This window comes from Coloeus monedula (assembly GCF_965178545.1).
Source record: "Coloeus monedula genome assembly, chromosome: 1".
Classification (NCBI taxonomy): domain Eukaryota; kingdom Metazoa; phylum Chordata; class Aves; order Passeriformes; family Corvidae; genus Coloeus; species Coloeus monedula.
The window spans coordinates 31,224,280-31,245,028 of record NC_138781.1 but is presented as its reverse complement, the minus strand read 5'-3'; the positions used below and the strand labels follow the sequence as shown (position 1 = coordinate 31,245,028).

At 39.2% G+C, this 20,749-nt stretch overlaps 1 protein-coding gene across 1 annotated transcript; it reads left to right on the top strand.

Annotated features, from left to right (window-relative positions):
• Positions 1-272: 272 nt before the first annotated feature.
• On the top strand, positions 273-18,775 carry TMEM196 (transmembrane protein 196; the record flags this gene model as incomplete). The annotated part of the gene is made up of 4 exons (XM_082278770.1): positions 273-437; positions 12,277-12,333; positions 14,200-14,454; positions 18,713-18,775. The coding sequence occupies 4 exons, from the start codon at positions 273-275 to the stop codon at positions 18,773-18,775; spliced, it is 540 nt and encodes a 179-aa protein (XP_082134896.1).
• Between the last annotated feature and the right edge of the window lie 1,974 nt (positions 18,776-20,749).

Below are 20,749 nucleotides of genomic sequence, written 5' to 3'. Positions count from 1 at the left end.
GCCGCGCCGGGGCCGCGCTCGGGGCCGCGCTCGGGGCCGCGCTCGGGACCGCGCTCGGGGCCGGCGCGGCGCTGCCTGCGCGGGGCCCGGTGGCGCCGGGGCCGCCCCGCCGTCCCTCGGCAGCCCCCGCCGGCCGCGGATGCGCAGCTCCGCCCCGGCTGCCGGCGAAGGAAGAAAAGTTTGGGGGCGACTTAGGGCCGCGGGAGCGCCGGAGGAGGAGGAGGATGCGCGGTTTCCCCGGCTGATCGGGAAGGAAGGATGACCGAGGGAGGATGTGCACCAGCAGCCAGATCATCGGGAGCCTCCTGGTGCTCTCCGTGCTGGAGATAGGGTTAGGGGTGTCCAGCGTGGCCGTGGGGGCGGTCAGTTTCAGCCTGGTCCTCACAGAGCATAAACCTCAGCTGGGAGACTCTTCTCCGGTATGGAGCGGGGTGTGTGTACGTTAGCCATTTCACTCTCTCTTTAACTCTTTATGGTGATGATCAGACCGTGCGAAGGCATCCCCTCTTCCCTTCCCTTCCCTCCCGCGAGTGCATGTTGCGCCGATGTCTCCGGGTCCATTTCCGATGTGCTTGGGGTACGGTCTGCAGAGTCGTGGGGAGAGGGGGAGGCACGGCGGGGACAGATGTATGTGTGTGTTGGGCGGGGGGAGACCCCTTCTTTCTCGCTCCTTTCCGTTTTTCAGTCTTGCTGTGAACAATTGAACTTTCTCTGAGCCCCTTGTCACACCCGGCAAAGCCCGATGCTTCGCGTGGAACCCGGGCCATAGCTTACAGTCTCTAAATTGACTGTGAGTTTTGCTTTTTAAAAAGAACAGCCCTGTCCATGATGAGGAGACTGTCAAAAGGTGCTTTAAATTAATGTCAGGGGTATGCCAGCTGAGTCCTGAGCTTTTGGAGGAAAAATAGAGGCATTGGGAAGGAAAAGGAGAATGATGTTCTCATGATCTGGGCACCCTGAGCTTCTTGTAAAATGAACAAAAAAATTAAAACCAAATAATGGGTAAATAGAAGTAGCACGTTCATATCACAGAGCATTTCTTACTTCTCAAAAATGTTTCTTATTTTTCTAGTTTGAGATATGCATGTTTCTAGGAAGATTTTTCCTCCAAATGGTTGTTTATGTTTATGAAACAAAGAATAGGAAATACAGAGTTTTCAGTCTAAACATGAGTGGGCATTTTTGAAGTCCAAAGCTGGTTTTGGCCAGCTTGTATTGTACAGCAGTATTTCTAATAGGATTGTTTGCTTTGTCTCAGATAATATGATAAATGCAAAACACTCTTGGTTATTCACCAGCATAACCTCCTCTAATTTATAGATTCATCCAGCCAAAGTGCTTCATGTAATATTCTCACTGTCAATAATTATTAATTATTGACAACAGTGATAAATATTTTTGGCAGTATATAAACACACATATAATTCTGCACTGCAGAACAGGTAGGCAAGAAATGAAAGTGAAGACCAGCTCAGACAGGAAATGATATTACCAGGCCAACAGGTAATGATATTATCAAAATCACTTCAAAAAGGGAGGTTTCTGATCATGGTTGATGAAGAAAAAAATTACTTTTAAACCATGTGTCTATCTGAAGATTTAATGGCAAAGGGCAATTTCCTGGGTTTCACTGAAGTCAAAGAGCTTTGATCAGTCAGTGAGATCAGTATTTTATGCAGTGATTGCATTTTGTGACAATGCTATCACAGCTGATATCATTTCATGACAATGCACATCATGACAATGCATAACTGCCTCATTCATTTTTATGCTTTCTGTTACCCCAGAGTTTGTACTAGGCATAGATTAAGATTCTGTTATATTAGATGTTGGCTTCAAAGGACCTTATAATCGTAGTAAGAGACAGATACCATATAAAAGGGGGTAAGCGAGTATGAAGAAACAACAAACCAAAACTGAGTGGTATAACAGGTGGTTGCATTAACACACCAGCAGTCTGGCTGCTTTCAAGCTGTTCATAGATAGAGTTTTAGAGAGGAATAAGACAGAGGACAATGAAGGGGTTTTGCAGATGTTTATAGGAAATTATTCTCATATGTGAGTGCAGAGGCATGGAAGGTAACCCAAAGGGGCTTGTTTGCAAATGTAAAAAGTGGGCAAAGGATGCCCACAACCAGAGTCAGCAGAGGCTGGCATCAAGTGCTGGGAACTGAGCAAAAAACTGCAAGTTGAATAGGCAGAGAGAGGCCTCAAAGAAAATGCAAAGTGGAAGCAAGAAGCTTATGCTTCATGTAGCAGAGGAAATGAGAAATCAAAGTGACGTGCAGAGTGGGGTGACATGTTTCTAAAGGCTGACTTACTTTTCCTTGGACTGAAGATATGTTGTCTAAATTGTCACCATTATACCACTCTCTTTGTACTACTCCAGCAGTTAAAACTGCTAGGTTGCATTCTTCTGACTAAGGGACCAGCAGGTGAGGCAGGCCAAGAAAGAAGCCAGAGACTTACTGTTCTCCAGGCATGCTTAGGGCCATGGGTAACTAGTTTCAAATTTAAACACCTGGACAAAGGTTTATTTGGACAATCCTCAGGACTGTCCTGCTTCAAAAGTGGCATAAGCCTTCTTTCTGCTCACTGAATCTTACACTGAGCTCGTGTTGCCTCTATTAAAGGATATGTCTTGCATAAAATATGTTATTTTTTTCCAATTCACACTCTTGAGTCAGGGTTTTCCTTTGAGAAGTGAACACTAAGGAAAAGAAGGGGGCATTAAAGGGAAAACTAATTCTTTGACATGTTAAAATACAAAACACTTAAGTTGAACAGCACCAGTCCTCCTGTTGCAATTTACTTGGAAATACACAGAAAACCTTTGACCCTGTTCTATCCTTTTATGTGGGTGGAACTCAGCAGAGACCCAAGTTCATAAGGAAGTAGATGAAGATAGCATCACCATGGAAACCTTAACCTGAATTCCTAAAATTTGGGCATCTTAAAAATCCTGCACATTCTATCTTCTATGCTTGCCTCCCTATGATGCTTTGCATTTGACAAACATTAGCTTTTCTATTAAAAGAGGTTTTCTTATTGCTCACTGCCTCCATTCAGACAGATGATTTACTAACATACCTAGTTTTAACCATGTGCATTCCATCCACAGGATTATGGACACAAGTGAAGTTAAGCATGGGCTGAAGTACCCTGATCATTGCATGCCATGCATTATGTATAAGCAAGCCAGGGAAAGTAGAGTACACCAGAATGAAGAAATTGAAAGCCTAGGCAACGTCTGTATCAAAAAATGCATAAAAATGGGGAAAAAAAGTTTCAAATCTGTTGTTCTCATTGGAGTTGAATTGGATTAAGATAGTACAAATTGTTTAAAAAGTAGCCAAAAGAAAACAACTGAAGGTGTAACCGTCTTCTCAAATTATCTGGAGCATGTGGAGACAACTAACCAGTTTACATCATCACCAATCTGTTCTTTTTAAAATAGGCCATGGCTGTTAAATTGAAAAAAAATCCCAAAACCAAAACCAAACCCACAATAAAAACAGTCCCAAATACTCTAAAGTGCACACGTTGTTGATTTCTGAATTTTCTTTCTGTTTGTTACGTTTGTTTTGGGATAAACTATTCTACAGGCTATAATCAGTGTCTCCCAGATTTCCTTGTTTCCCAGAACGGAGGGATATTTCTGAAATCCACCATTCCAGTTCAGCTATATGACGTACTATAGAAATAATTCAACCAATGAGAATGCTGAACCACTAACAATAACATAGTAAGAATGACAGCATCCATAGCAAAGGCTTTTGCACAAACAAAAAAAAAATCAGTTGGTAGTCAACCAAAAAGTATTCACAGATATTTTTTTTAATGGTCACATACTTCCCCATCTATATTTAGAACATAGTGGTTTCATCACCATTACTATGAGTAGTGAATAGATGTTCACACACACACATACATGTGTATGGGTCTAATCCTCATTTATTTTGCAGTGGTGAATAAATCGTTGTTGTAAATGAGTCTCCCTCACAGAGAGAGAGAATGAGAGACAAAACCCACATCTTCAGACAAATATGTCATCCATCTTCATATGCAGGAGAGATACCTGATGATTCACTTATGGCTATACCCCTCAAGAGTAATCATTTTCTCCCTTATAAAGGCAAATATCTGAATTTACTTGAGAGATATGCACTTTCTGTATGGTGGTCTGTTTGCTTGTCTGTAGATAGAGGCAGAATTATTGTTTCCATGATTTGGGATTTTATCACAGTGGAAGTCTGCTTGCTCATTAAAAATCTGCATTTGGCTACAGAAATTTGTTCCTAGTCGGCACTTGAAATATTTGATTTAAATTACTTTAATTTTTTATCCAAAATTTGAAGGAAAAGAACAAGTGTCAGTCTGTATGGACTTTCTCAGAGCAAGAAAACCTTTTTATACTGTCAAATCAATGTTGGTGGCCTGAAATTTTAAACCACTAAATTTTGCATCTAGATTTTACTGTTGCCAAGTTTCCTTTGGAAAGAACAGTCAAACTATTTTTTTTTTTTCAAAACAGCACTAAAAAAATCACATTATTGTTTAGAATGCAGACAAAATGCAGATGTGTTCCTACTTTATTTTAACATATGCATTGCATTTTCATCAAACTGACCGTATTTCTGTCTGGCTCTCACTCGTGATGAAATTAATCACAGGACTTTCAGTGAGCTCAGTGGAAGCTGGAAAGAGTTCTGTACCTATAGATGGGGAAGGACACGCCAAGGGTGGAAGCTCCTTGCCTTGCATGGAGCCAGGACAATTCACTGAAGTGAGCTAAAGTCTTTCAGTAGGTTTTCTTTGTCATTCAGAGACTCCAGAGGCACAAACCAACCTGGAAGATGGTCCATCTAGTTCCTGGGTTGTATTTAGAGGTTCTGTTGAATAGAGACTGACTTAAGCATATGCTTAAATGTTTTACTACGATAAGACTTTAGTTCACCTGCAGGGAATAATCTTTCATTTATTACCTTTTTGAGATGTAACCAGTCACACTCTAAACCAAATACTTGGTAGAAAACAAACAGAAAGCACTATTCTTATTTGTTATTCTGATAGTCTCTAAACAAACAAAAAGTAAATATTATTATTTTGTGCTGAGAATTTAAGTGGTTTTAGAGATGGGTGGAGGTTTTTCGAATCATGGACATTAGGTAAACTTTCAGATTCAGATTCAGAAACACACTTCTAAATTTCCTTGATTGTTTCTAAAACCAATTCCCACTTTTAAAGCATCTCTGCAGGTCTGTAACAAGACGAGTGGAAACACTAATCACAGGGACTGGGATGGAGTTTTAACTGCTGGCATATGGCTTGAATCAGTGGGAAGTGTAGCAGCACCTGATCTGATAAGACCCAATAGCACACTGCCAGACAAGGTATTGGCTCAGATTAGACATGCTTTAACACCATGCCTCAGTTATAACAGAGCCTCCCCTCTCAGCATGACAGATTTGGTGGAACACAAGGTTGGGTTGTAGCAATGCTGTTGCTTCTTGTTCTGTGTCTGGATGACCTTCTGCCAGCTAGACATTCCTGTCCCCACAACCACTTGCATGGGACGTCATTAGAAGTTTCCATCCCCCTTTTGCAAAGATTATTGTGTTTCCCTGTGGAGGTAATGGGCAAACCTAGTACCTAAGCTTGATTTTCTGGCCTGTTGTAATTTTTATTTAGTTTGATGTCTTTGTTTTCATGAGTAGATTCTGTGCACTTTATGCCTGCGCTAAGAAAATTTAATCCTTGTTCTGAAATACTGCTTAGGAGAAGGATTACAATTAGAGATATCTCTTCTGCTTAGTTCATCCATTAGGGATTTCAGCTTTTTTCTCATTTGGATGGAGTTGAAACAACATTATTAAATAGAATCTTTCTTTCTTTACATTATTAAATTCAAATTCCCGATTTTTCTCCTGGAAGTCACATGGTTATGCAGCTTTAGTGTAAAACACAGATTTTTCAGGTTTACTACCTGACAAGGGTAGATAAAAGGGAAGCTGTTAATTCTGTCTTGATGGTTTAGTCTTCCAAGTAGAGCGTCATTTGAATAGGTATGATACATTGAATAGATATGATGCATTTTCACTGTGTTATATTCCATTTTGGAATACCTTCCCTTCCTCTGTTTCATGAGATACATATGGATGACCCGGAATGGTGGAGGACTTTCCATAGAGTGTATACAGTTTAGCTGTCTTTTTTGTCATGAGCAATGACTAGGGATCAAGGTGTCCTTATATTCAACAGGTTTTCTCTACTATTTTGTTCAGCCTGTGTCCAGGAAATTTTTCTATGTGCCATTTTCATTTTTTCAAGGGAATTACACTCACCATTGCTTTTGCCTTTTCAAAACATAAGACAGAAAGGTTTCTTAGCTTCAAGATATAAAATAAAAATAGCTCCTTTTCTTCTGCATGGTGGAAAGAAACAAATCTTTGGCTTCCTGCAGATTAACTAAAACTGAATCTTTTTTCAGACTACCAGGGAGAAAGTACCCATTTTCCAGAAGAAAGTGAAAGAAGCCAAGTCTTTTGTTACAGAAAATATGAAATAGGGATGGATCCAAACCACAGAACTTGAATATAAATTGAGATTTTGGCCTTCGTACCAAAATTTATGGGGTTTTTGATCTGAGGTTTTGTTTCAAGGCAATATTCAATATAAAGTAAATTAAAGCAGTCTCAAAATAAACATTCCACTTTTCTGGGAGGTCTTTGGGGGTTTTGTTCAAAGTTCAACAGACAAAAGGAGAGGTTTTCCAATATGCATATAGAACATTAGCAGGTACAGCTGCAGTGTGAATGGCAAAACCTCCACAGACAGACACTACTACATCACCTTGCAATCACACTGGTGCTGTCAGAGCGACTCTGACTTTGGTGGGTCCATGGTGAATCATTGCTGAAAGTGGGATTGAGGCACTTGGTTTCTAAGTAGCTTTTGTGCTTTTGTAGTATCTTTCTTTGGATTTTTTACCATTCACCCAAGAGGGGTTATGCCCCTGTCTATTACTTGATGATACAGTCTCATAAACTCATAGAATCACAGAATCATACAGTAAGGCTTGGAAGAGACTTTAAAGATCATCTAGTTTCAACTGTTTCTGCCATAGGCAGGGACACCTCCTACTAGACCTGGTTGCTTAAGGGTTGGAAGGGACCTTAAAGATCATCTAGTCCCAACTGTCCCTGCTATAGGCAGAGATCCCTCCTACTACTAAACCTGGTTGCTTAAGGCCTTGCATAACCTGGCCTTGAACATTGCGATGGTTGGGTCATCCAAAGCCTCTCTGGGCAACCTGTTCCAGTGCCTCATCACCCTCGCAGTAATGAATCTCTTCCTAACATCTAGTCTAAATTTCCCCTCTTCCAGTTACCTCATTACTCCTTGTCCTATAACTACAGTTCCTGATGAAGTCTCCCAGATATTGCAAGGTTGCTATGAGGTCTCCATGCAAACCCAATGATCCTTGTGGGTCCCTTCCAACTCAGAATATTCTGTCAATCTGTGAGTCTCTGAACCTTCTCTTCTTCAGGCAGAACAGCCCAAACTTGCTCTGCCTGCCTTCTTAGGGCAGGTGCTCCTGCCCTCTTACCAACTTTTTGGCCCTGCTCTGGACTTGTGCCAACAGTTTCAATACATGACTTCTCTGCTAGTTTTGACACAAAGCATCATGTATGTATAGGAGGTGTGAATAAGTCTGCAACCAAAAGTAACCCTATAATCAATAGGGACTGAGTGTAATTGTTGATCTTGTAGGTTTTTAAGTGAGTCTTTGGGTCTTTTAGCATTTTATTATTTTTTTTTCTTATGAATCATAATTAAAATGGAAGCCCAACTATGAGACATCTGTTTAAAAAAGTTCCAGCTGAAATTCCCTCTCTGGCTTCCAGGGCATTTTGTAGGGCTTATTAGCTTAGCTTATCCTTACTGAAATGTTTTAGCCTTATTCTCTGCATGAGCTGTGAACACTTCAACAACTGACCATTCTTTACAAGGAGCTTATCTTCAGTAATATATTCCTTTTCCACTCCTGATTTACTGTATTCTCAGTATAAGTCTCTTTGTCTAACCTACCTCAAGACTGACATGGTTAGAAAATATAACTGCATTTAAAGAGTCCATGAGATTGGTTAGAAAAAATTGGTAAGGATAATCAATGATCAAGTAGAAAGGAGCAAGTCCTCATCATGACAGTATTAGTTAGTCAAGGGTAAACTGTAGTCCAGAGTAGCTCAACATTTACAAACCAAGTTCTACTGTTCTGACATATTGACATGAAGTCTTTCAGGATAGCCAAGAACAGAGAGAGAGTGTCAAGACAACAGAGCCTCTGATGGCTGTATTCCAGTTGGCAGTACTATAAAATAGAAGATTCTAAGTTAAAACACTTTCAATCTCATTTTTACTGCATCCTTTTTCTGGTACAAAGAGCTAGTGTAGCTTTTCCCATCCAGTTTTCACTACTGCTGATCACAACACTGAGACATCAAAAATTCTACAAGAAATTCCTATAGCACCACCAAAAAAAGAAAAAAATCGTCTCTATGCTATCAAAAAGCAGAGAACAGAGTTAACCACATAATGTCCCACTGAAATCTAGAAGTCTCCACATTGAGAAGCTTAGCTAAAGAAACTAGATGAGCAGTGTTCCTGAGCCACAAGTATTACTAATACTCGCTTCATACAGCAGGTTTCCACTGTTTCCAGTGAATCAGCCTTAGAAGAAAGTGGTAAACTTGGTTCATAATATTCAAAGCTTTGCATGAGGTATAATTGCCTGACCCTGTGGCTCAAAGTCATCCATTGGTTTTAATTGCAAAATGCCTGCTGACATAAATAAATAACTATACTGGGTTTTGGGCAAGCCTTTTCTCTATTAATGCAATACACTGTCATATAAAAAAACCCCTCAACCTAAGTAACATTAATCCTTTGCTACTGCCCGAATGCTTTTCTTCCAAGGTTTTTAACATATTCAGGCACTTGAGTGCATTCGGTTTCACAACTTGTTTATCTCATAGCCATACAGATTATAAAACTTCAGCATGACCTCAAGATTAAACAGAAGAATGTGGAGGAAGCATGAATATCCAATTCCTCTGAGTCAGAATACAAAGAACTCTTTTAGTTCTTTATGGAATATGTTATTCCTTGCCTGTATGTATAAATACTGTAGATGTAAAGAGAGACAATACATACAGAGTATACATGTCACAATACAGTATTATCATAAAATCATAGAATTTTTCAAGTTGGAAGGGGCGCATAAAGATTGCCAAGTCCAACTCCATGCTCCTTGCAGGACTACCTAACACTAAACCTTACGACTAAGAGCAGCATCCACGAGTGCTCATTGACCTCTGACAGGCTTGGTGCCATGATCCCTTTCCTGGGGAGTCCATTCCAGTGACTGACCACCCTCTCAGCGAAGAACCTCCTTCTGATGAAACTTCACTCCATTTCCTTGTGCCCTATCACTGATCATCAAAGAGAGGAGATCAGCACCTCTCTCTCCACTGCCTCCCTTGAGGACTGTAGACTGTGTGGAGGTCACCCCTCAGCCTTCTCTTCTTCAAGCAGAACAAACCAAGTGACCTCAGCTGCTCCTTGTAAGTCTTGCCCTTGAGGCCTTTCACCATCTTGGTCATCCTCCTCTGGACAAATTCCAATAGTTTCATGCTTTTCTTACACTGAGGCCTCCAACCCAGCACACAGCACTCGTCATGGGGCTGCACCAGAGCAGAATAGAGCAGGACAATCACTTCCCTCGACCAGCTGGTGATGCTGTTCTTGATGTACCCCACGATATGGCTGGCCTTTTTTGCTGCTAGGGTACTGTTGATTCACATTCAGCTTGGCATCAAGCCAGACCCCAGATCGCTTTCCATGTGGCTGCTTTCCAATGTCTTGATCCTCAATACTTATGTATAACCAGGATTATGCTGTCCTAGGTGCAGAATATGGCACTTGCTCTTGTTAAATTTTATGTGGTTGGTGATTACCCAGCTCTCAGGTCTATTCACATCTCTCTGTAAGGCCTCTCTACACTTAACAGAGCCCACGCTATCTCCTAGTTTAGTATCATTAGCAAACTTAATGTGCATTTAACTACTGCATCCAGATCTTTACTCCAGGTAGTCAGATACTTTAAATGGAATAGTCACCCCTTGTTTTGAGAAGGTGGTACCTTAGGGCTCATAGATTAGCTTCATTGACTCAAACTGGAGCAGAATTAAAGCATTCCTGAAAAAATGGGTGACCTTTTTCATACTCTTTCAGCTTTGAAAGTAAATTATCAAACCCACAGTTTTTTAAACTAGTTAACAAGTTAAAACTATCTATGATGGTATCTTCCAACACTAATTAATTTTTCTATATACAAAAAATTCCTTTCAATCCTATTCAATCACTACAGAGAGAAAATATATTATTAATACAGTTTATCAAGTCTGACTGAATAGAACTTAATTACAAAGATGTCTTCAACAAATTTCATTTGCGGTTTCTGCATTTTGAGGAATACAAAACACTACATGTGAAAATCTGAAGCAAGCCTTCAGTTGAAGGCAATCTGCAATGGCAGGACTGGGAGTGAAACCCCAAAACTTCACAGAAAGCCTGAGTGAACACTTATAAAGCAGAGGTGATGAGCTGAAATCTTCTTTGTGTGTGGGAAAGGTGCAGAGGGAGCATTGGCCCTGGTGATTTGTTTTGTTTTATTGTTATTTCAGTCAGTGGGTTCTAGTAGCAATTACCAGTTGTGTGTTCTGGTATGTCCTGAGCCATTCAGCACCATGGTCTACATGACCCAGCCCTCTCCATAATCAGAGTAGTATTAAATTCACATCCCATGCTTAGTGTGAAGGTAAATAATATACAAAATTTTTCCATATTCATTATGGGGAACTGATTTCATGGGTCTAACTCAGAGTAGAAAGATACCTCAAGGTTTATACCTATACACATGAACTGCTTTAGTTAGAGGGAGATAAACTATGAGTTAAAGCAACTCCTCAACTGAAATAGTGAAGTTCCAAAATTTTAGAGTGTGAATAAGAAGTACCTGCAATATATTACACAGACCCTGAATGCTGTATAGAAACTCTCAGTTTTTTCGTTTGTTTGGTTTTTTTTAATTTCTTCTGTAACAGCCAGGTCTGTTTTGTGGTTTAATTCCAAATCAGGGTCAAGCAGAGCCTTTTGCTAGAAATACCATCTCAAAGGAAAAAGGATGTGGAAAAATCCAGTTTTAAAACTATAAAATTACTTCCCAATAGGGATGTAGGGTTTGTTTTATCAAAATAAATAGCACAGATTTCTTAACAAAGGAGTTTATGAGGTATCAAGGAAATCTTTTGACAGTATTGCTAACACCTGGAGAAGGCCTTATTGCTTTCATACAACTACTGTAGTTCCTACCATGACTGCTTCCTTGGGGACTATTCATTGTTTTCCTCGTTAAACTTTTCTGTAGGAGGAAAAAGACATCAGAGGACATCACTGGTCTTTGACAGAGCTCACTATTAAGCATTACCATCTATTTTTATCAGCTGGTAGGCATTTTTGTCTGGTTTTGTTAATTAATTTTTGCCCGATGCTTGATGCTGCAATTGGCAGATCAGTTTGTGTGATGGAATGACTTAAAAAAAAGTATAGATACCTTCACGCTATCTCTTGCAAATTCGTCTATCAAGAGTTTGAAACAGATCTTTCTGCATGCCCAGAGTAGGCACACCAACAGATGTACTCATATTTACACCTGCACCCACAGACATGACTGAATTACATTCTTGCCCAGAGTTCCACTGTCCTGAAGAAAAAGATCCATATGTAATTCTTCAGTGGCTCAGATGGTAGGATCAGGGCATTAAGTCCCTATGCTATGCGTAGAAGTAGATGATTTGGATCACTGACTAGTACCTTGCTAAACTTTTCTGAGAGAAAAACAGTAAAAAGGCATTTTTATGCTTGCAACACGGGGGATTTTTTTTCCACCTTGTTTACCTAAGCAGCTTAAAATTCAGATTTTCTTTCTTTTCTCATGAGTTATCATGGTCACTCTGACTTCTCATTCCAGTTTCTTATCAGATAAGAGTGTTTATGGTTGAGTTATAACCTCCTGAAACATAAGGTTTGTGGCAAAAATGCTGACAAATGTAACCATTGCCTAAACTGTGGTCACCACCACGGCAACACAGTGGGATTTGAACTTCATACCTTAAATGATGAAGTAATTGTTTGTTTTTTTGTTTTTTGCAGTTCTTGCTTTGTGGCATATGTGGAATATTGTGCGCCAAAAAAAAATCTGGACTTGTTGTAAGTTTTTCCACTGCATCTATAACATAAAGTATTTGAAAGGCTTATTTATCTAATTTGAACTCTTTACTGGGGGCTTTCTGTATCCAAGTGTTTTTGATAAACAATTAGAAAAATTGCGAGTCAGCAATCCAGAAAAAGAAATCAGCACTTTGGAATAATCATAAAAACAAGGCAGTTCTGAAATGGCCCAAGGAGGTCATGCTATTTAAGATCATAAAAACAAGGCAGTTCTGAAATGGCCCAAGGAGGTCATGCTATTTAAGCCATACATCCCTATTTATCCGTGTCTGGATAAACTTTGATGGGAAACCACTTCACATAGATTTATGCCAAGTCAATAAATGCTTCTCAGTAATGTCACTGGAATGTATCTTCTCTCCTTCAAAAACACAACACTGGGCTGCCATCTCAACAAGGCTGCTGACCAAGTTTGTTTCTAGATATCATAGCTGTTAAGTGTTTTAATAAGTTTGTTTAGCAATCTGAAACACGTGTAAGTAAGTTATAAAATGATGGAAGATGTCTCTTTGGATACAGTCATTTTCTGACTGTAGAAAAATGGTGTTATTACTCAACAAGTCACAGCAGAACTTTACGTTAAAGACATGATCCTATTGTAAGTGATAATGCTAGTCCTAATTTGCCGTCAGCTTGATTATTCTGCCACATACAGATGGAAGTCACATAAAACCAGTGTAAGTGTGATGGGAGCCAAGAGTTCTCTCTGATTACTTTTTAATATCAATGAGTTTTCCTAAACCCTGTTAAAATGACAGTTCCATTTCTTACAATGTGTACCATAACCAGTTTCTAAAAGCCATCTGTTCCGGAGGTCTCATGGAATAGTCACTTGCCAGTGGACTGCAATATACATCCTCAATGCAACATTCCTGATGAAATTCTCATCCCAGTTGTGTACAGAAGTAGTCTGTAAGACTCCATAAGTTTTTGCCACCACAGTAGATAGGTACATATACAAGGCTGTATCGAGAAACATCAAAAGCCCATCTAGATCATCATCTGACAGGGCAGCAGTATCAAGGGAAGTGAATAAGACAATCATTTAGCACTGTCCCCATAATAAGGTCTTTTGCTTCTGAGTCATTTGTGATTAAAGCACATCCTGAACCAGCATAACATCTTTGCAGTTAAAAGCAATAGGAGGTCCTTAAATATTTCTCATTGATTTCAGCCTGTTTCACAGCCTTCTAAAATTCCCAGGAACATTTTAGTGAAGTTAAAATCAAGCAAACCAACCAACCATATAGTCACCGAACTGACCTTCTGTAAAGCAGCATCACAGATTTCTTTGTTGTTTATTTTGCTTCTTTGACCAGCACATTCACCTTGAACACTTTCAAAAACCCCACAAAAGCTGCAGAAAACCTCCAATCTGCTGTCTGACTGAATAAATTATAATTGAGCAGGAGGCAGAGTCAGATGGCACACAAAGCAAGAGAGATTCACTACAAATACATGAGGCATTCACTCCTGAGGCAGGAGTGATAAACTGCACAATAGAAAATTACGACACATTCTGTCATGTTACTGTTCTGCATGAACAGCTGGAAATCACATTTGTGTCCTAGCAGTCCTTCCATTGAATAGGTTTTAGCTTTACCTACTCATTTTACCCAACTTGTCCTTACATGCAGCATAAATCTTAACTCTTGTATACCAGAAGGTAATGTATTCCCTGGGAGCAATGTGGGAGATAAGAGAGTTAAATAAGTGTCTGTGCAGTGTTTTGTAGTCAATGATGCTATCAAAGAATTGAACAATGGTTAGTCTCATATTTTATAAGCATGAATCCATCTCTGAAAAATATCACTGTGACATAACCTCTCTTGTCTCTCCTGACAGATGATACTTTTTTCTGCCTGTTGCATCTGTGGACTAATAGGAGGAATCCTAAATTTTCAATTTCTTCGTGCTCTGACAAAGAAGTCATCTGCTCTCTATTCTTTGCATCTTGCCTCCATGTCTCTTGCATGCATTGGAATTGGTGGTTGCACCCTTTCTTCATGGCTCACTTGTCGGCTAGCCAGCTATGAACAAAGGCGAATGTTCTCAGAAAGGGAACATTCATTGCATCACTCCCATGAAATGGCAGAAAAAGTGAGTTGTGTGTCCTCCCTTATTTGTTCTGCTTCTCCTGAAATGTTACTGTATGTGTTAACGTTTACAATTGGCAAGAGATGTGTTCAGTTTTCAGTTTTATATGAGAAAGAGCTTCTGGAAAATGAAATGCTGCCATTCTGTGTAAGCTTTATTATGTTGCATTATATGGAGCTATTTTTAGGTACTGTATATTTGCAGTACATCCATTTCAATGAAGTACATCCATTTTCAACATAATTCCATTGTATAGCTATTCAGGGGCTTAGCTGCTAAATATAGCACCTCATAAATAATTGGAAGCCTTATTAATATGGATTATCATGTATTTTACTGTGAAAAAAAGCACAGAAAGCTTTCTGTAACCACATCATTGCATGCTTCCAGGATTTAATCAATTTCTTCCTCTCCCAAGTACTCAGCATATAAATTTGGTTATTTAAACAGAAAAGCCACAGTTCACAAACCTAGATGACTTAACCTAAGCATCTACGGGCATATTTAGACACCTAAATGAAACTGGTCTCATTTGCAGCAGCACTGAGCATTTACTTCCGTTCTGTATTAACAGGAAGCCTACCAAGGTGTGTAGGAACATATTTAGGTGCTTGAAACTGAAGCTCCCAAAACTGAGCACATAGGATCAAAACAATTGATTGAATGGAATTCTTGAGATGACTTCCTTGACTTAACCAATCTGAATAATATTTGAGGAGTTAAGTGTTCGCTGTAACCCTGTGCTTTGCATTTGGACTCAGTATCTATCCAATGCCTTTCATTTGAGAAATGAGCAAAAAAAAGAACAAAAGTCAAGTGGACAGTCCACCTAAACCTTCACATGCAAGTTTTCATGACTGTTAAGTTCAAGAGTCTGTTGTCTACTGAAACCTCTGAGGAGCAGAGCAAGGATTAGTTTGCTCAGACTGTAGAATTGTTTTCAGATTCCATGACAAAATATGATATAGCAGTTAAAAATGACTCGTCACTATTCTTTGGTTTCTTAACTGAGATGAGACTCCAAGTAGAAAAATAGACTGAATTAATCTTAGATGTTTGAAACATGTTTTAAAAAGAGGATGTTTGAAACATTTTAAAAAGATGATGATTTAAACGTTTTAAAAAGTTCAATAGTAGAGGTTACAACAGCAACATAAAGCAGGGTGATAAAATCAACAGAAGAGATACATTTCTCCATCTCATTTTAAAATGAAGAAGAATTCTGATGAGCTATTAGGCAAGTATGATGGTCTTGCTGATGGAAGGCTAGATCTTGGCTTTCAGAGAGATTCTTGCCTCAACAAGGACAAAGATGGGAGAAAAGAAGAGAGGGAAAGGAAGAAGAAATGGCTTGGAAAGAAAAACCTTTCAAAATAAAAAAAAAACTGCCAACCCAATCAGTTTGGGGTGAAGATGACCATGTGTAGCAGTAGTTCATTGCCTACCTTCCTGGCCTGTTGACCTACTGAGCTTTTTGACACTGAGCAGCAAGGACTGCCATGTGTCCACGTTATCTTGGGCTATGATGCATGTGCAGAGCTACCCTACTGCACACGCTCAGTGGATGTGGGATGTGCCCCACCGATGGCAGACTTCCCACGTGTCTGCTGTAGGGTCAAGTATCCACGTACACTTGGCCTCACTTGGGACTTCTTAGACCCATAGACTGCCTGCTGATGGCAGGGCTGAGTACACTAGCTCACAGCATGCCCCTAAAAATAATGAAGTCTACTTAAAACTTACATTAAATTAGACCCTAATTTAGAAAATAGCTTGAAAGTGTTTTATATATAAGACTATATTGTATATTTATACTGATATACAGTAATATAGACATGTACTGCATGTGCATTTGTTTGTGCTATATTTATTGTATAATTGTTATATTTATATTAGAGATTGAGGGGTATTGAAATAACCGACCTGCCCAGCTGTCCGGTGATTCCCCCGACACCAGAGTTACCTCCAAGGTACGCTGAACACTAGGGAGCTACCATGTTGTTATGTCACTTCAGGAAGGGCCACCTCTATGAGGAAGTCATAGTTTCAGCTAATCAAAGTTGGCTGATGCTGTGATGTCACTCTGAGGCAGGAATGGTGCTTCCAGGTAGTGACATAACTCTACGTGGTGAATGCTGCAATCTGGAAGTAAGTTGAGTATTTAAAATAATCACCCTAGTTATAGGCATCCAAATACTCTTATTTGGATGTAGCCACCATTGATTCACTCTGCTTCTAATCTCTGTGCTCCTTCATTCCCTGAATTCAGCAAATTTTTTTTTAAATTATTTTTTTTTAAATAGAAATATTGGGGAAAATAAATGGGTTTTGATATATTTCTGAAATTATGATGTTATTTTAATAGCTGATGTCTGCGGATGATTCAAGTGATGAAGCTGACAAAAGGAAACTCATGAGTAGCCTTCTGACAGATCATTACTATCAAAATATGGTTGACTGATAGCTGCTATTAAATGGCTTTGGTATTCTTGGTCCCTTTCCCAGCTGACAGATATCTTCAGTGTAGATCCAAAAAAGGCTTCAGGCACCTACAAATAAGGATATTACAGTGCCTTGTTTCAGAACAGACAACCCCAAACTGGGATCCATAGTCCAGTGTTAGGCATGCATGTTCCTCTTCAATCTGTAAGAAGAATAAGGCATAATACCAAAACATCCAACACCATCATCTGCAAATGGATACCTGGGTGGTAGAAAATACTCAAAATTAGTTTCACACCTGATTTTCTCTGAAGCTTATGCTTGATTCAGGAGTATTAATTGGCAAGGCTACTTGGTTTGATGACCCTAAGCTTACATTGTAGAGAAGAATAGAACGTCCCTTCTTTCAAAAACTGTGGAGGGAATGATTAAGTCCTGTGATTTACTTTAAAATGTAGCTGGGAACACCTGAGAAAGGAGGCATCAGTGCTTTTTAACTTTATGTTACTCTGAGTTCTGGTCTCTGCTTGCCAAATATTGTGGATTAAAATAAGAGAGAGACAGAGTAAGACTAGTAATAAAGACCAGGTTGTATAATTTTCTTCTCTTTACCATGAATCTCAGCTACTATGCTATGGAGTCGGGCTCTTTCTTTCTGTCTTTTTCTCTCTCTCTCTGTCTAGCCCAATGAATCTTGCTTCACTTTTTTTACAGAAGCTTCTGCAGGAAGGGAGACAAACAAATCCCTTTTATTCCACATTTTCTCCAAGTGTACCTAGGAGGAAGAAGAGATGAATTTAATCTTTCCATGCAGAGAAGAGCCTCTGGTCATCATGCAACTATTTTAGAACTAGTCCAACACTGGCACCTCCACCTCATCTACCAGAATTTTAGAAATACCCCAAGCTGCATTTTTACCTGTACCCATTCCTCTTGCCATAGCTGAATGTTCTCTTGTCATTGGACATAAGCAGCAGATCACTTATTTCTGCATCCAGATTCAATTAGGTATGACACAGGCCTGGGACTGCTCAGAATAAGTTAGTTCTGACCATAAACTCAGTGTGGCTTTGCAGCCTTGAAGATCAGGGAACTGTTTAATTAATGTAGCCATGTCTATGCTTAGACAGCTGCTAAGGGGGTATTGTTTGGATTTCAATTTGAGAATTAGAAAATCTATCTCCGAACAAATCTTGGTTTAGGTGCTTTATGATTCTGACTCATGAGCCGGTCAGCTTACTCTGGGATGACTCACCTGCCACTGGAGAAGCAATCCCCAAACTGCTAAAAAGTGTAGACTGGCACATTAAGGGAAAACTAAAATCAGTCCCATCCCAAGGGAAAACAAACAGTTAAAAACCTTAGATCCTGTTTGGATGTAGATCTACTTCCCAAATGTCTATTTCAGCAAGCATTGAATGGCATCTGTTTGTAGCATGTCAGCACAGATAGAGGTTTGAATGGCAACAGAGACTTCACCATTTCGTTCTTTTGTAGATCAGCACACAAGCTTGAGTTGATGCGATTCGAAGGACAACATCACAAACTTGTACAGATGCCATCAATGCTGTATGTGTGGTCTGAGTGTAATGTCCAACTCAATCACTGAGTCTATCAGCTTTCAAATGTACTTAATTTATGTAGGAAGAAATCTAATTTTTTTTATCATGAGATTTATTAAGCTAAATAAAAATGTAAAGTGTTTCTGAATGTTTGAAATTCAGAGTTTGTTCAAATTTCATCACAACCTTAGATAACTGAATTTTGAACACCTTACAGTAATTCTAATTTTAATTAACGTTTTCTATTCTTGTTCTAGGAAATGACAGACAACCTAAGCAATGGTGGCCCACATCTGATTTATAATGGAGGTGTATATTAAGAAATTTTAAAAAGTTCCATGGAATGAAGTGGTTTTAGAATTTTCTTCAGGAAAAAAAATAGACTCCAAGAAATTAAAAAATGAAACTATCTTAGCTTTTATGGCTCAAATGTCACAACTGCAGACCAGCACAGTTGCAATTCCCTTTTAGAACCGTGTTCAAAATTTGTCTCCTAAACATTTTGCGGATATACAATATTTATTCACTTCCTGGCTACTCTCAGTTTTTTGTCTGAATAATCTTTCTGAATTGTGATAGTATTTGAAATAGACTTCTCAAGACTCTTATTCTCATGAAGACTCGAAAATCAGAAAAAAATTAAACTGAACTGCATTTAGCCCACTCAAAGGAGAAGGCAGAGGAAGAATGGCTCAGGGGAATCTTTTTCTCCTCTTCACTTAGCAGCATCTGGTGTAATACAATGGCTTCAGATCATGGCATGGTACAGCAACACATCTGCACAGTCCCTCTCCTCACATTTTGAATGCATCCTGCCTCAGTTTTCCCAGTAGATCATATCAAAAGAGAGTGCAAACTCCTCTTCCAAAAAGCTCCTATTTCACATCCAGAGTGTAAATGAACAGTGTGCTGAAAACAACACCAATGTCTTTGTTTTGAAAGACAGAATGCTCTAAGAATGCCATAAATCAAAACCTCAATAATGCCTTGTTGTAAAGAAATTGTAAATATTTCCAATTTGTGAATGAAGTATATTTCGTAATTTGTTCATAAAAGATGACAAATAAAATGAAATCTAAACCAGAGATTTAAGAGAGATTTTTGGGTTTTTTTCTTGTTAGATCTTGCAAAGCTGAACTGTCATGCTTGCAGTTTAGCACAATATATTGAAAAGTTTCTAAAACAGTGAATCAAGCTCAGAAAGGAGAAAAATGAAGGCTGAACAGAATCATGGTCAAGGTCAGAAGTTACTGACAATTCTCCACACCCACAATAAAGTTTGCAGGTATGTTAAGGTAGCAGCTTTAACTGACCCCAAACTTTATTGTAGAACCTAGTGGTTTGTATAGCTGTGAAAAATGGAAGGTGTGATCTGTAAAAGAACAATTACAGCATAATATTAATATAAAATATTTGTATAAAATCACTCATATGTTACATAGTGAGTCTATGACTTTGCAGTATTGCCCAGCACAGCAACATAAGTTTCAGATGTGAGCATCAATGATGACTGGCAGCATTTGGTAATTCATACCCATATTCCCAGACAGGAATGAATAGAACCTTACTACTGTTCAAACCACACCCTAAAAACCGCTATAAATTACATTAAATTGTTTTGTGAATCTATATGGTACAAAATAATCTTTAAATCACCTGTCTTAGAATTTCTGAATTCCATAAGGGAGTTTCCCATCTAATTACAACATGGGGAATATCTTCTCTGCAATTTAAGTCTCTCACTTAAACTCCATGCTAATTAGTTGGATGGCTAAGCTTATGAGTCAAAAAATGGTACACCTTATAAGGCTTCTCTTCACTTACTTACTGTCCCAAAGAGTTTTTGAATTTCCTCAAAGGCCCTGATATACTAGTATTTATTACATACCTTAGAAATTGCTAATGACACTGTTCAGGTTCATAAAGAATACAGATACTGTCATAGCAAAACAGCTAGATGTTAAGGTATCTCTGCTCAAGGAGGTGCTCCCCTTCCCAGGCACTGCCAGTCTTTAACCTGTCTCCTTCACTACATTACAGATTGTTTGTGCTCTTTACAGGTGGCATTGTCCCTTCAGTTTGATACTCCTCTTCCTTTGCAGCAGGAAGCATGAGATATATCTGTCCCCAGTACATGCCCCTTATGGGAGCATTTTTGCTGCAGCTCTGGACACAACCTGCCAAGGCAGGACCACGGCATAAATGGGTGCAGAGATTCACATATGTTGAAAAATGCACATTGAACATACAGCCTGAGGAGGTGGTTCTGTAACATTCCTTTCCTCACTGTCTCA